The sequence below is a fragment of the Leopardus geoffroyi genome, chromosome D1 (genome assembly GCF_018350155.1).
Source record: "Leopardus geoffroyi isolate Oge1 chromosome D1, O.geoffroyi_Oge1_pat1.0, whole genome shotgun sequence".
Classification (NCBI taxonomy): domain Eukaryota; kingdom Metazoa; phylum Chordata; class Mammalia; order Carnivora; family Felidae; genus Leopardus; species Leopardus geoffroyi.
In genome coordinates this window covers 87,602,339-87,616,142 of record NC_059329.1, presented here as the reverse complement: position 1 = coordinate 87,616,142, position 13,804 = coordinate 87,602,339, and the positions used below count along the sequence as shown (strand labels likewise).

At 38.3% G+C, this 13,804-nt stretch overlaps 1 protein-coding gene across 7 annotated transcripts in view; it reads right to left on the bottom strand.

Moving 5' to 3' along the window:
• HIPK3 (homeodomain interacting protein kinase 3) overlaps positions 1-13,804 on the bottom strand; it is a 93,021-nt gene that overhangs the window by 21,298 nt on the left and 57,919 nt on the right. For all 7 annotated transcript variants that reach the window (XM_045484906.1, XM_045484900.1, XM_045484902.1 and 4 more), the window contains exon 3: positions 3,644-3,767. In XM_045484906.1, coding sequence (XP_045340862.1) covers positions 3,644-3,767 — 124 coding nt within the window. The remainder of the gene's footprint in view (positions 1-3,643; positions 3,768-13,804) is intronic.

The window sequence follows — 13,804 nt, the reverse complement described above, 5'->3', positions numbered from 1 at the left end:
AGTAATACTGATAGATTTGTAATAGAAGAACACTTCTGGTATTAAAAGCAATGCTATTAATAAAAGCAAACACTAAAAAGAGTATCTTGTACTCTCATACATTCTGAGAGATAAACATTTATACAAAATGTCGTCGTAGAACAAAATGATAAACTAAGCTCCTGGCTCCATCACTAAAACTCAGTCTGGAGACAGAATGCCAGTGGAGGTTGATGGATTTGAGAAACTAACATAAAGACCATGAAAATCCTCTTCAAGTGACAGCAGAGAGACAGTTGGGAAGGTGAAAGTGGACATCTGGAAGTGGAAAGTCTGGAAGAGGGCTGGTGCCAGGGATTGAGCACAGACTGGTGCAGGGTTTGGTTGGGTCCTTTTAACTCTCTCCCCTACTGTAATGATACTTATGGAAAGTATCATTATCCACAAGGTAGCGTAGACGTGGTCCACTGCTAACAGGAAAGATTCTGGATTCTGATTGCCTGTGTTGGATTCTTGGGCAAGTTATTTAACTTCCCCACACCTTGGTTTCTTCATCTGTAAAACAGAGGCAATAGTAGAATGTACCTCACAGGGTTATTGTGAGCATTAAGTGAGTTAATGAAAGTTTAAGAACAGTTTCTGGCATATAAAAGAGCTCAGTAAGTATTAATTAGTAATATTACTATTACCCACTGCACTGCCACTGTAGGCAAAAAAATGAGTTAAAAAATAAAATAACAATAACACCCCAATTATGTGCCCAAGTACATGAGGGCAGCAGATGACTGGAACAAGGAACAGGTAACGGACAAAGGCATACCCTACTGATGGCCTCTTCACATCCTAATTGATGATCTTAATCTAGGAAGCTGGGGAAAATCTATGAAATCAAACCGCATTAATAAGTAGACTAAAGTAAAATACAACCCCTAGAAATACTTAGGTGAACATTTTAATAGATGCATAAAGCATTTGAGGGGCACCTGGGTGGCTCAGTCAGTTGAGCGTCCAACTCTGAATTTCGGCTCAAGTCATGATCCCAGGGTCATGGGATTAAGCCCCATGTCGGGCTCCATGCTGAGCGCTGAGCTTGCTTAAGATTCTTTCTCCCTCTGCCCCTGTCCCCCGCTTGCACTCTGAATGAATGAATAAAAATAGCATAGCATAGCATAGCATAGCATAGCATAGCATAGCATAGCATAGCACAGAATAGAATAGGCACTGAAAGTCCAAACCAATTTAGGATAAAAGAAACAACTTAGAAAATTGGGAATAGAGGGAGCTCTATTTGACATCTGACCTTTATCAAAACCTATACAGCATACATCATATTTGGAAATATGTGTAAAGTCTAAGACTGAAACCAAACAAGAATGCTCACATCATCAATCCTATTCCCTTGCGTTATTGGAAAATACCCTGAGTTATTGGAAAAGTTATTGGAAAATAACTTTTAAAACATCAAACTGATAATATGCAACTACTGATGCTATATGCTAATTATTTTTTAAATTATTATACCCTTTCGGAATTAAAGTAATATACATCCTGAAAGTACTGCTAATCTGAATCAGATTAACACCTGTTCTCTGTTTTAAAAGATATCTATTATGAAATTTAGAAAAACTGAGGTTTGATCAAGGCTTTGTCTTAAAGTACCACTGTGACTTTTAACAAGTCATTTCATTTTTCTGGACCTCAATTATCCTCTTTAAAAAACAGGAAAGAGTGGGGCGCCTGGGTGGCGCAGTCGGTTAAGCGTCCGACTTCAGCCAGGTCACGATCTCGTGGTCCGTGAGTTCGAGCCCCGCGTCGGGCTCTGGGCGGATGGCTCAGAGCCTGGAGCCTGTTTCCGATTCTGTGTCTCCCTCTCTCTCTGCCCCTCCCCCGTTCATGCTCTGTCTCTCTCTGTCCCAAAAATAAATAAACGTTGAAAAAAAAAAATTTTTTAAAAAACAAACAAACAAAAAAAAAAAAAACAGGAAAGAGTATAACTAGAAAATCTGTAGGGTCCTTCTCAGTACTAACAACAGGTGTCCAAGACTAGAACTGTAAAAATCCCAATCCAAAGTACAGCAGCAAATCTATCTGAAGTTGCCACAAGATGGTGTTCTGCTCCATAATACCATACATGTCATAACTTGTAACCCACAAAACCAGAGGTATACTTCTAGCATGTGACTGGTACCCTTGGTCCTTCAACAGCTAAGAGATTATTGGATTCTGCAACTAGATCACCAACTCGTTCAAAACTAGCCACAGTCTAGCCATCTGCATCAAAGTTAGTGGCTGGGTAAAAAGCTGAAGGAAGCCAAGATGTTTGTATGGAAAAGGTTACAGAAACTACCTTCTAAAAGGAATGCTGAACACGGAGGGAGAAGAGCAGAGAATATAGGAAGCCCAGCCTAAAAGAGGAGACTTATGGGTAGAAAGTCTATGGAAGAAGAGATTAAAGTTAATGATAACATCTGATCTCATAATTACTATTAAATGACTTGTAGAATCACTTCAGCAACACTTAAGTCACCAAATTCACAACCTCTCAGACCCTTTTTGATATAGAAAGCTAAGCCCTGAAAGTCAGAAATAAGGCACATTTCATTGTTACAATTAGATTATGTGTGCATTGAAATGTTCTATTTTTTCATTAAAAGTTAAACACTATATTGTTTAAATAAAAATTATATTTATCCACTACAAACCAATTGAAGACAAAACTGACATAATCACTTTGTTAGTTTTGACTAATGTTTTCCACTAAAATATGATTTGAGTATATATATCTATCTAACAAGGGGGATGCTATGAAACTTTTTCAAAAAATACTGATTAAGATTATAATTACTCCAAAAATAACCTTGGTATTAAAAACAAAAACAAAAAAATAAAACAGCAAACAATATGATCTAATAGCTTAGAGAGGCTAATGAACATAACTGAAACTATCATGAAAAGTGTTTCATGAAATAATTTGCTGGATTCTACTGAGAATCATTTATTTATTTTTTTTTATTTTTTAATGTTTATTAGTTGAGAAAGAGACAGAGAGCAAGCAGGGGAGGGGCAGAAAGAGAGGGAGACACAGAATCAGAAGCAGGCTCCAGGCTCTGAGCTGCCAGCACACAGCCTGATGGAGAATCATTTAAGTAATGTTAAACAGATTTTCAGCACCGTTCAAAAACAACTTAAAATACTAAAGAGGGCTCAAGTGACTGAAGTACTTAAGTCCAATAATGGTTGTTGATTTAAGACCAATAGTTATGAGGCCTTTTATTCCTTGGAAGTGGCTGACATTTCATCCACCATCAAAGTTGTCACCCAAGCATAGCTCTATTATTTAAATGGATACAGTCCAGCCCTTTATAGGTCTGTAGCGTAAAAATGATACAAAAAATTCTCCCAAGTGTTTTTTGCAGAACTGTTTTGGGACCTGTGGATCGTAACTTTGTTTATGAAAGCTTACTTCAATTGTTATAAAAGTTTTTAAACAACCAAATACAGTTTTGAGATCTTGAATTTAAATTCTCTAAGGTCTCAGATTTTGTTATTTTATTTTAAAAAGATTTTGACAGGTATTATATACTTGGGAAATGCATTCATATAAGTCTACTATTTTTCTTTACATTCTATAAATTCTACCTCGATGATCATGAAGTTTTGTTACCTGATCATACTCCAAGGCTCCTGGGTAGAGTGGCCATCCAAGGAATAATTCTGCAATCACGCATCCCAATGACCACATGTCTATGGCTTCACAAAATGGCAACCCCAATATAATCTCTGGAGCTCTGAAATCGAAAGAAAAAAAAAAAAGAGTGATTTCCCTCTAAAATTATCTTAATTCATCTGACATTCTAAGAAAAGTTAATAAATGACAGAGAAGTCACCTTCTATTTATAGTAACTTCACTTTTCAGAACTCTTTGAAGCCTAGCCATTAAGCTTAAAAGGGTACAATGAATACAACCATTGCTAGGATAAAAATCTCTAAACTTAATCTCATAGAGAATTTTATTAACATATTAAAAAGGGGAAAAAAGCACAGATCTTGACTTTGCAACTGTAACAAATTAGAAATAATACACTAGAAAGAGAACTGGAAAACTATGAAATACATACACTGTGACATCAACAGAATTGAAAACCAGACACTGAAAGATAAGAGCAAAACAAAACAACCCCAAAGGCTAAAAGTGGATCTAGTCCTAGATATTACTTCAGAACACAATAATAAATATTCACCAAACCAGGACCATTAGTCATCCAAATGGGACAAGACCAAGTACAATTTTAAGAGGCAGAAAATAAAGGACATCGAAACAGGTAGAAAGTATTTTATCAGTTGACAAGCTCTGATAACTTGGAAAATGTATTCCATGAAAAATATCATGCCCAGATAAATATGTGCTACTTCACATGCCCTGCCATGATAAAATTAACATTCTGAGAGGCTTCACATACAGCTATGTAATTCCCAAGTAAGCCATACAATCATGGTTACCCTGAACAGTCTCAAACTTACAGAGAAGTTATAAGAACAATGCAATGAGTGGGTTTTTTTCCTGAACCACTTGAGAGTAATTTGCTAAATAACTCTATACTTTGTATTTCCTACAAACAAGGATATTCTCCCACATAACCACAATACAATCATCAAAATCAGGAAATGCACACTGGTACATCTCTATTATCTAAGCCCCATACCCCAAGTTTGGTCAATTATACTAATAATGAATGTCCTTTATGGCAAAAGGATCCAATTCCGAACCATGCACTGCATTTAGTTGTAGTATCTCTTTTTTAGAATAATTTGGGTCTTTCCTTCATTTGTATGACCTTGGCATAAGATATTACAGGTTAGTTATTTGTAGAATGTCTCTCAGTGCATGTTTGCCTGGTGTTTCCTCATAATTAGATCCAGGTTATACATCTTTGGGAAGAGTATTAGAGAAGTGATGTTTTTTTTCTCATTATGTGCCGTCAGGTGACATACAATTTTGATTTGTTCTAGTACTAATAATGTTCACTTTGTTCCTCCTTTTCCCTTTGTAATTAAATATTTTGCAGGATTTCAGTTTGCGACTGTATATATAATCCTTTTCTTATCAAATTTTCAATTTACTCATTTATTTGCCTATGTGAGCCTAAATTAATGGAACCCTATTTTATCCAGTGCGTTATAATCCATTACTGTAGTTATCTATTTTGATACTCTAAATTTCCCAGACTTAACCAGTCAGAACTCTGTCAATGAGCTATGGGTCCTCATTAGTGCCAGGATGGCACTGTTCCCAGGTCCTCTCAGCATACATATTATATACAGTTAGACAAGATAAGTTAGACAAAATATACAGTTAAGCAAAATAAGGCTTCTGCTAATTTCTTTAACTGATACTGCTGTCATTATCTCCTAAGCCAGTGGTTCTCCATCTTGGCTGTACATTATAATCACTTGGTCCTGGCCACACTCCATACCAATTAAATCAGAAACTTGAGGAGGGGAGGGGTGGGGAGTGGGAGAGACTTAGGAATCAGTATTTTTTTAAAGCTCCCAGGTGATTCCAATACATGGCCAAAGTTGAGAACCAAAGCCCCAGGCTCAAGTAGTTAGACCAATGGGAAGACCGTTCCATCTTCTCCCTACAGCTCTTCTGATCACAGTAAGTTCTAGGGATAAGCAAGCTGTTTTCTCCATTGATTTAGAATCTGTCCAGTGACTCTTCTGCTCCTGGACATCTCTGCTGTAATTAATACTTAAGGTTCAACAGACTCTTAATCCACAAGCATTTATTAAAAACCACGCCATAAAAGATCTTTAGAACATAGTTATAAAATACTTTCATTCTTTTGACAAAATGCTTAGTCAGTAAGGGTTTGTGTAGATGCATACATGTGAATTATATTCAGATATAACCAAATGCTAAATTGTGTAGAAAGAGGGGAAAAAACAAGTTACACTGAGTTATCAATCTTACATATTCACAATATTGTACAAAAGACAGAAGATCTTACCCTTTTTTTGTTCATTATGATATACACAGAACCTAGCAGAGAATATGCACTTAGTAAACATTTCTCAAATAAGTCATTCCTATAAAGGTTGGGTCACACACAAAAAAAGGATCAGACTGAAATGAGTTTGAACTGACCTTGAGGAATAGAAGCCTAGGCAGAAAGAAAGAGAAATGGCCACAAGAGTTAATCAAGAGTAGGGACGCCTGGGTAGCTCAGTCAGTTAAGCATCCACTTCGGCTAGGCCATAATCTCACAGTTCGTGGGTTTGAGCCCTGCTTCAGGCTCTGTGCAGACAGCTCAGAGCCTGAAGCCTGCTTTGGATTCTGTGTCTCCCTCTCTCTCTGCCCCTCCCCCGCTCATGCTCTGTCTCTCTCTCTCTGTCAAAAATAAATAAACATTAAAAAAAATTTTTTAAGGAGTTTTATGATTATTTTGAAATATTTACTATGAAAACGTAATGGGATTTGAAATTGGCTGCTGGAAACTCCAACATCACATTTGGCAATGAAAGAAAAGTTAACAGAATGATAGTGCCTTGGATATACAACTTAAAGAGACTGAAATTATTTGATACCTGGTTAACAATAAGAAAGCAGTTTCTGTCAATCAGACAAAGAGCAATGAATTCCTTCTGCTGTTTGCTACCACTTAACAAATGAGCCAAATTTGTAATTGATGGTGACAAGAATGTGGAGCTATCTTTTCAAACTCTTGACCAGGAACTGCATAAAGCCTCTTTAAGAATAAAACTTGAGATACAAAAGTTATACTCATAGAAGCAAACTTAAATTTCTCATTCTAAAATAAGAAAGAGAGGTGCATGGGTGGCTCAATAGGTTGAGCACCTGACTCTTGGTTTCGGCTCAGGTCGTAATCCCAGGGTCGTGGGATAGAGCCCCATGCTGGGCTCTATGCTGACCACGGAGTCTGCTTGGGATTTTCTCTTTCTCTCTCTCTCTCTCTCTCTCTCTCTCTCTCTCTCCCCCCCCCTTCTCCCTCTCCCTCTCTAAAAAATAAAAATAAAAAATTAGAAAGAATTTTAACTGCAAGTTTTACACAAATTGTGTATTTGCGGTCTTCTGAAAGCAGGTTAGATGTACAAGAAATTTCTTGGGGGGAAGGCAGGGAGAGGAGGCAGGAGTAGGAGAAGACAGCCCTCAGACCTTGAGCAGTTCTGACACCTGTGAAAGGAGAGAGGCAAAGGGAGAGTCGGACAGAGAGAGCCCACCACTGCAGTGCTATTAAGAGAAAGTCTTGGCTGGGCCGATGCAGAATCTCTAAGCAAAAAATTACCTGTGAGAAGAGCTCCCCACCAAGCAAGAATAGTCCAACTCTAATGCCCCTACTATGTTTGGTCCCTAGCTAGGTAGGAACAACCCAGATGCAAACCTGAAGTGCAACAGCTGGAGACTCTCAGTCAACTGTGCTCCCCCCTAAGAGGTTCTCTGAAAGCAGAATCTGAGAGACACAATTCCATGGTTGCCACAAGATTCCCCAAAACTTTTGCTATTTTATTTTCAAATACATATATATCATAAAGAAAATGCAACAAATTTCCTCACCAAGTCCCATTCAAATGTGCCCAAATTCTCTCCAGTCTACCCTAGCATGACATAAAATATTACCATTTTCTATGTGGATCAACGTAAAAGGCTGGGAGGCAATACCTTAAAAGCATTTACAATCTAGATGAAATGGCCAGAGATGTCAGAGTTCACCACTCAGTCTTATAATACATTAAACTTTAAAAAGTAAATTATGCGGGGTGCCTGGCCGGGGGGGCGGGGGGGCTCAGTCGATCAGCTCAGGTCATGATCTCTCAGTTAGTGAGTTTGAGCCCCGTGTCAGGCTCTGCGCTGACAGCTTGGAGCCTGGTGGAGGAGTCTGCATCAGATTCTGTCTCCCTCTTGCTCTGCCCCTCCCCCGCCTCTCAAAAATAAATAAATATATATATATATTTTAATTTTTAATTATGAATGAAAGAACAATATATACATCTGTCAGTAATGAATAAAGCTTAGTTTTCTGGTTATTTCTTAACTGGCTCTCAAATCCTTCCTCTGGGCTAACTATACTTTTGTATAAAAATGATCACAACAGGGATTCTAATATGTGGACCAGTCTTAAATTTTCTGTTCTCCTCCTAAAGGAAATTCTCCACTCCTTTTTTCATCTACGCTAACTCCCTTCTGCGCAGCTATAATGTGGCAGTGCTAAGGATATAACAGGGAATACACATCATTTGTACTTCTGGAGACCAAGCAAAGCACATATCAAACATGTCTAACTGAATGGAAAGTATAACTAAACCTCTTGTCCACCACTCTATAAATAATAACTCACAATTAGAAATGTCGAACCCACAAACTAAAAAATTTAGGTCATATGGTAACAAAGGCAATATATACCTAAAATGCCATGTTTCTTCATTATTATTTTTTTTTCTTGTCATGTGTTTTTAATCCAATTTATCAACATTAAGAATAAATTCTTTTGGGGCACCTGGGTGGCTCAGTCCGTTGAGCGTCTGACTTCGGCTGAGGTCATGATCTTGAGGTTCGTGGGTTCAAGCCCCACGTCGGGCTCTGTGCTGCTGGAGCCTGCTTTGGATTCTATGTGTGCCTCTCTCTCTGCCCCTCCCCCACTCATGCTCTGTCTCTCTCACTCGCTTGCTCTCAAAAATAAATAAAAACATTAAAAAAATTTTTTTTAAAGAATAAATTCTTTCTACTTTTCTAAAACCTTGAAACACTAATATAAAATATAGGGTAAAGTGGAGAAGCTGAAAACAGAAAATTTTTAACTATGTAAACTGAACTCTGGGGACTATTGCCAGAGTAGAGGAGAATGTTGGCAGCAGATGCTTCAAATAAGAACACAGTGAAGTCCTGTCATTCAGAAAAGAAGATGACTATTAATGGAACATTTTATTTGCTTTACTTCATCTTTATTTACTTTTGTAAGTTGAAAATTCACTTACTGGCCCAAAAAACCAGCCCTGTTAGGAAAAAGGGTATCTCAGTTCAGGAGCTCAGGATACCCAGCTCAAAGAACAATTACATTCTTGTAACAGAGACAGATATCTTGGGTCATCACTACAAACACCACTAAACTATGAACTCACATGATGATTTCATGGCCATCCTGCAAATGTTTATCATATTCCTAACTCACAGAGATTAAGTTTTCTTTTCTACATATAGAGAATATAATGGTTAGGCAAGTGTAAATATCTAGTCTGCCTAAGAGCTTCACTTCTCATTAAAATTAATAAATTAGCATAATGCTGATATACTTCAGATTCTGGTGAGTCTAGTGACAGAACCACCCTGTTCTGGTCAAGTCCAGAACACTAATCAAATAATTTCTGAAATGACAAGCTAAGGGCCAGAAGCTGACGGTAAGTAACATCCCTCAGTGAGACTGAAAGGTACAGTCATCCAGGCTCCTCATAATGATACTTCTACACAAGTATTTATCTACATGCTAAAAAGATACTAGAGAAATGCAACACCAACTTGGAAAAGGTAAATAAATGGTAAACTCAGTAAGGATGAAAATACTAAAATGAGAACAGTTTTCCTAAGGTAGAAGATGCAGTAGGCATTTTTTAAGATAACACTTTCATTAAGGTATGGTATGATTCAATGGTTTTTATATATTCACAGAATTGTGTAACCATCACCACAATCAACTTTAGAACATTTTCATCATCCCAAAAAGAAATCCTACATCCATTAGCATTTACTCCCTATTCCTCCCAAACTCCTCCATCCCGAGGCCACCACGAAAGTAAATCCTTCGGTCTCTTTAGATCTGCCTATTCTGGAATCATCTAACATAATCTTTTGTGGCTTCTTTCACTGGCATGTTTTCAAGGTCCTAGCATGTGTCAGTACTTCACTAACTTTTATTGCTGAATTGTATTCCATTGTGTGGATATACCAGACTTACTTATCCACTCATCAAGTGATGGACATTTGAATTTTTTCTACCTTTTTTGGCTAGTATGAAAAATAAGTTAACCAAGAGAGGCCATATATCAGCTCCCAATGCTGCGGAGCAAGAATGCTCCAGGGCTGAAGAAGGTCAGAGCATAAAGGCTATGCACCAAAGACAAGTGATGCCTCAGACAGAACTAGCCAGGACAGGAAGAAAATGCCTTTGATGGAATAGAAATCCAAAAGGGAAAAGAGTGTTGAAGGAACTACCAATTTTTCTGTTTTAATTTGATGCAGCAGTCTTTATGATCGAGTTAATCTTGTGCTACCTCTTTGTCAAACCTCTAGGGCACTAAAAGAACCTCTTGTCCATATACTGGCAATCCATTTTAAAAGAATGTGGATCGTGGTGCAATTCCCTTCAGTAAGTTTCATAAGAACTTTATGCTATGGTGGTACTAAAAAATTGAGAATCAATGCGCAAAAGCTCTAGGAAGACAAATTTTGGAGTCTGGTAAGGAGCCACTAACTTCAAACAATGAAAACCATCTAAAGAGAGCTGTATTTCAAATGCTCAAGAGTAAGCACTTAGCTCTCCCCCTCCATTGGCAAGTAATTTACCAGAGCCTTCATATTTTCATTTTTAAAGACGCAGTTCTACGGACCCTACATTCTCTGAAGATTATCTAAAGGACTAATCTTATGCTTTTACCTATAAAAGAATGTGTGTAAAATGTTAAACAGTATATACATTCCCATAATTTATTCATACTCCCACTGTCCAAATTCACACCTCCTCTCTTCTCAAGCCACCACCTCCTCCCCATCCTCATTCCGGACTGTTGTCCTTGCATCCTACTTTACTGAAAAAAAAAATAGAATTTGAAAGAAAGTTCCACCTTCTCATCATCACATCTACTAGCCCACTTGCATCTGTCAGTGCTTCTATCTAAGGCATCCAGGCTCACTTACTGAAGCATATCACTCCACCAATTTCTTCACCCATCCCTCTCCTCGTCTCTCTCTCTCTCTCTCTCTCTCTCTCTCTCTCTCTCTCTCTCCCTCCCCCCCCCCCGCCACAAACCATCTTCTTTATACACTCTCCATCAGCCATCACTCCTTTCTTTTTTTCCCCTTTATACAAGTCCTTTTTAAAAGCGCTATTTAGAAAAGCTGCCTCCAATTCTGCCCCCGTATTCAACTTACTCTCATCAGGCTTTCATTTCCCCACCATTCCACCAAAATAGCTCTCTTGTCAAGGTCACTATCAGCCACTGCACTGCCATATTCTTGACTTACTGGACTTGATGATTATATTATGCTCTCCTGCTTTAAACACTGTCTGCATTTGGTCTTCTAGAACACCACTCTTTGTTCTCCCCCTTATCTCACTAGCATTCCCTTCTCAGATTCCTTTCTGGTTCCATCTCATGTCCACAAGCTTTAAATTCTGGAGTATCGAAGGCTCAGTCCTTGGATGTCCAACTTCTCTATCAACATTCACTCCCCTTAAGTGATCTCATCCAATCACAGAGTTTTAAATACCACCTCTATTCTTACCACTCTCAAATGTGTCTCTCCAACCCAGACCTCTCTCTTTACCTCCAGACCTATGTATCCAACTGTCCACTCAACGTCTCTTCTTCAGTATCTATTAGAGATCTCAAACTAAACACATTCAAAAAGAACTCCCAATTTCCCCCAAACCTCTCCTTCCCCAACCTTCTCCATCTCAGGAAATGACAACGTTATCCTAGTTTCTCAGATTCATAATCTGGGAGAATCAAATTTGACCCTTCTCCTTCTCTCACTTTCCACACCTATCATCAGATCCCATTGACTCCAACTTCAAAAAAGATCCAGAATTTGACCATTTTTCTCCACCTTTACTACCATCACCCTAATCCAAGCCACCATCATCTCTCATCTGGATTACTGCAAAAGCTTCCTAACTGTTCTTCTTGCTTCTGCCCCTGTCCTCTACCACCTATTCTCAAGTTAGCAGCTCCATTTAAAACACAAGTCAGACCACACCATTCTTCTCTTCAAAACCCCCAACAGCTTCCCATCTCAGAGTAAAGTCAATCCCTTACAATGGCCTACAAGGTCACACATGATTCAGCCCTTAACTACATCTAATATTTCCCATCACTATACCACTTACTTGCTCTGATCCACCCACACTGGCCTCCTTACTGTTTCTAATCAGAGTTCCTGTTTCAAAATCTGTTCCAGGCAGAGGGAATAGCAGGACATAATCTCTTTACCCTTACACTTTGTGTTTCTGCTCAAATATCACTTATTAGAAAGCCCCTCCCTGACCACTTTAAATATAGAAGGGTAAGCCCCTGCCAACACATAAACTTACCTTTCCTCCTTTATCCTGCTTTATAGTTCTCTATAGCACTTCCAACCAACTAAATATGTTTATTACCTATTTTTCCCTCCCCCACTAGTATATAAGTTCCATGAGGACGGGAACATTTTTTTCTTTTAAAGTAATCCCTATACCCAACATGGGGCCCAAACTCACGACCCTGAGATCAAGAGTCACATCCCCTACCATCTCAGCTAGGCAAGTGTCCCAAGGGTAGGAACTTTAATTCTCTCAATGCTATATTCCCAGCAGTGAGAAAATTGTGTGGCACATAGTAGGTACTCAGTCATCATTTGATCATGAACTGATCTATCAAAGGGAGCTCTATAAGCATACATTCACCAAATCGAAAATGCTAAGAATATTTCTGTTAAATCAAATACTTAAGCCAAACGGGTAACAACCAAGAGACTTTTACATGCCAGCCACTTTGCATTTGGGAAAGCTAAATGTTTTGACTATATAAAAAACAAAAACAACAACTACAACAAAATACCATTTACTGAGCTTTAACAATGGGTCAAGCATCATGGAAATAACTTTTAATGCATTACCTCATTTATTTATTTTTTTTTAAACTTTTTTTTAACGTTTTATTTATCTTTGAGACAGAGAGAGACAGAGCATGAACGGGGGAGGGTCAGAGAGAGAGGGAGACACAGAATCCGAAACAGGCTCCAGGCTCTGAGCGGTCAGCACAGAGCCTGACGTGGGGCTCGAACTCACGGACCGCGAGGTCGTGACCTGAGCTGAAGTCAGACGCTTAACCGACTGAGCCACCCAGGCGCCCCTCATTACCTCATTTAAAGAAGTGTTCTAAAAAGACAGATTTCTGCACTGTTCTTCTGCTCCAAGATAAAAAATGCTGGTAAACAAAATGTTCCACGTAAAACAGAAGAAGTCCTCAGTTGAGTACAGCCAGCCCACAGAATCATGAGAAATAATATATCATTGTTTTTGAAGCAACTAAGTTCGCAGTTGCTACACAACAACAGATAACTGATACAATACCCCAAGTTACCCAGAAAGTGATGGAACTAAAGATTTCAAACGCCTGATTCAAAAAGACTTTCTCTAAACCATACACAATCTCAAATTATTAAATCTTATGACTGAAAGAAACACAAGAAAGTCAAAAAGAAGACCTGGAAATGAACACCAAGGTAATTTTAGCAATGCAATTAAAATTATGCTCCTGTTTTATTTTCCACAGAATAGAAAAATACTAACTTATCTACATTCTCTAACAGTTCCATAACATGAGAAAACATCTGTTATGTGCCTTTTCTGATTAACTGGTCCTTAGTTTTCTAGGATAATTTTTTTATTTTTTTAATCTTTTTTAAGTAAGCTCTATACCCAATGTGGAGTTCAAACTCACAACCCCAAGATTAAGAGTCACATGCTCTACTGGCTGAGTCAGCCAGGAGCCCCTAGGACAATTTTTTTTTTTTAAGTTTATTTGAGAGAGAGAGAGAGAGAGAGAGAGAGAG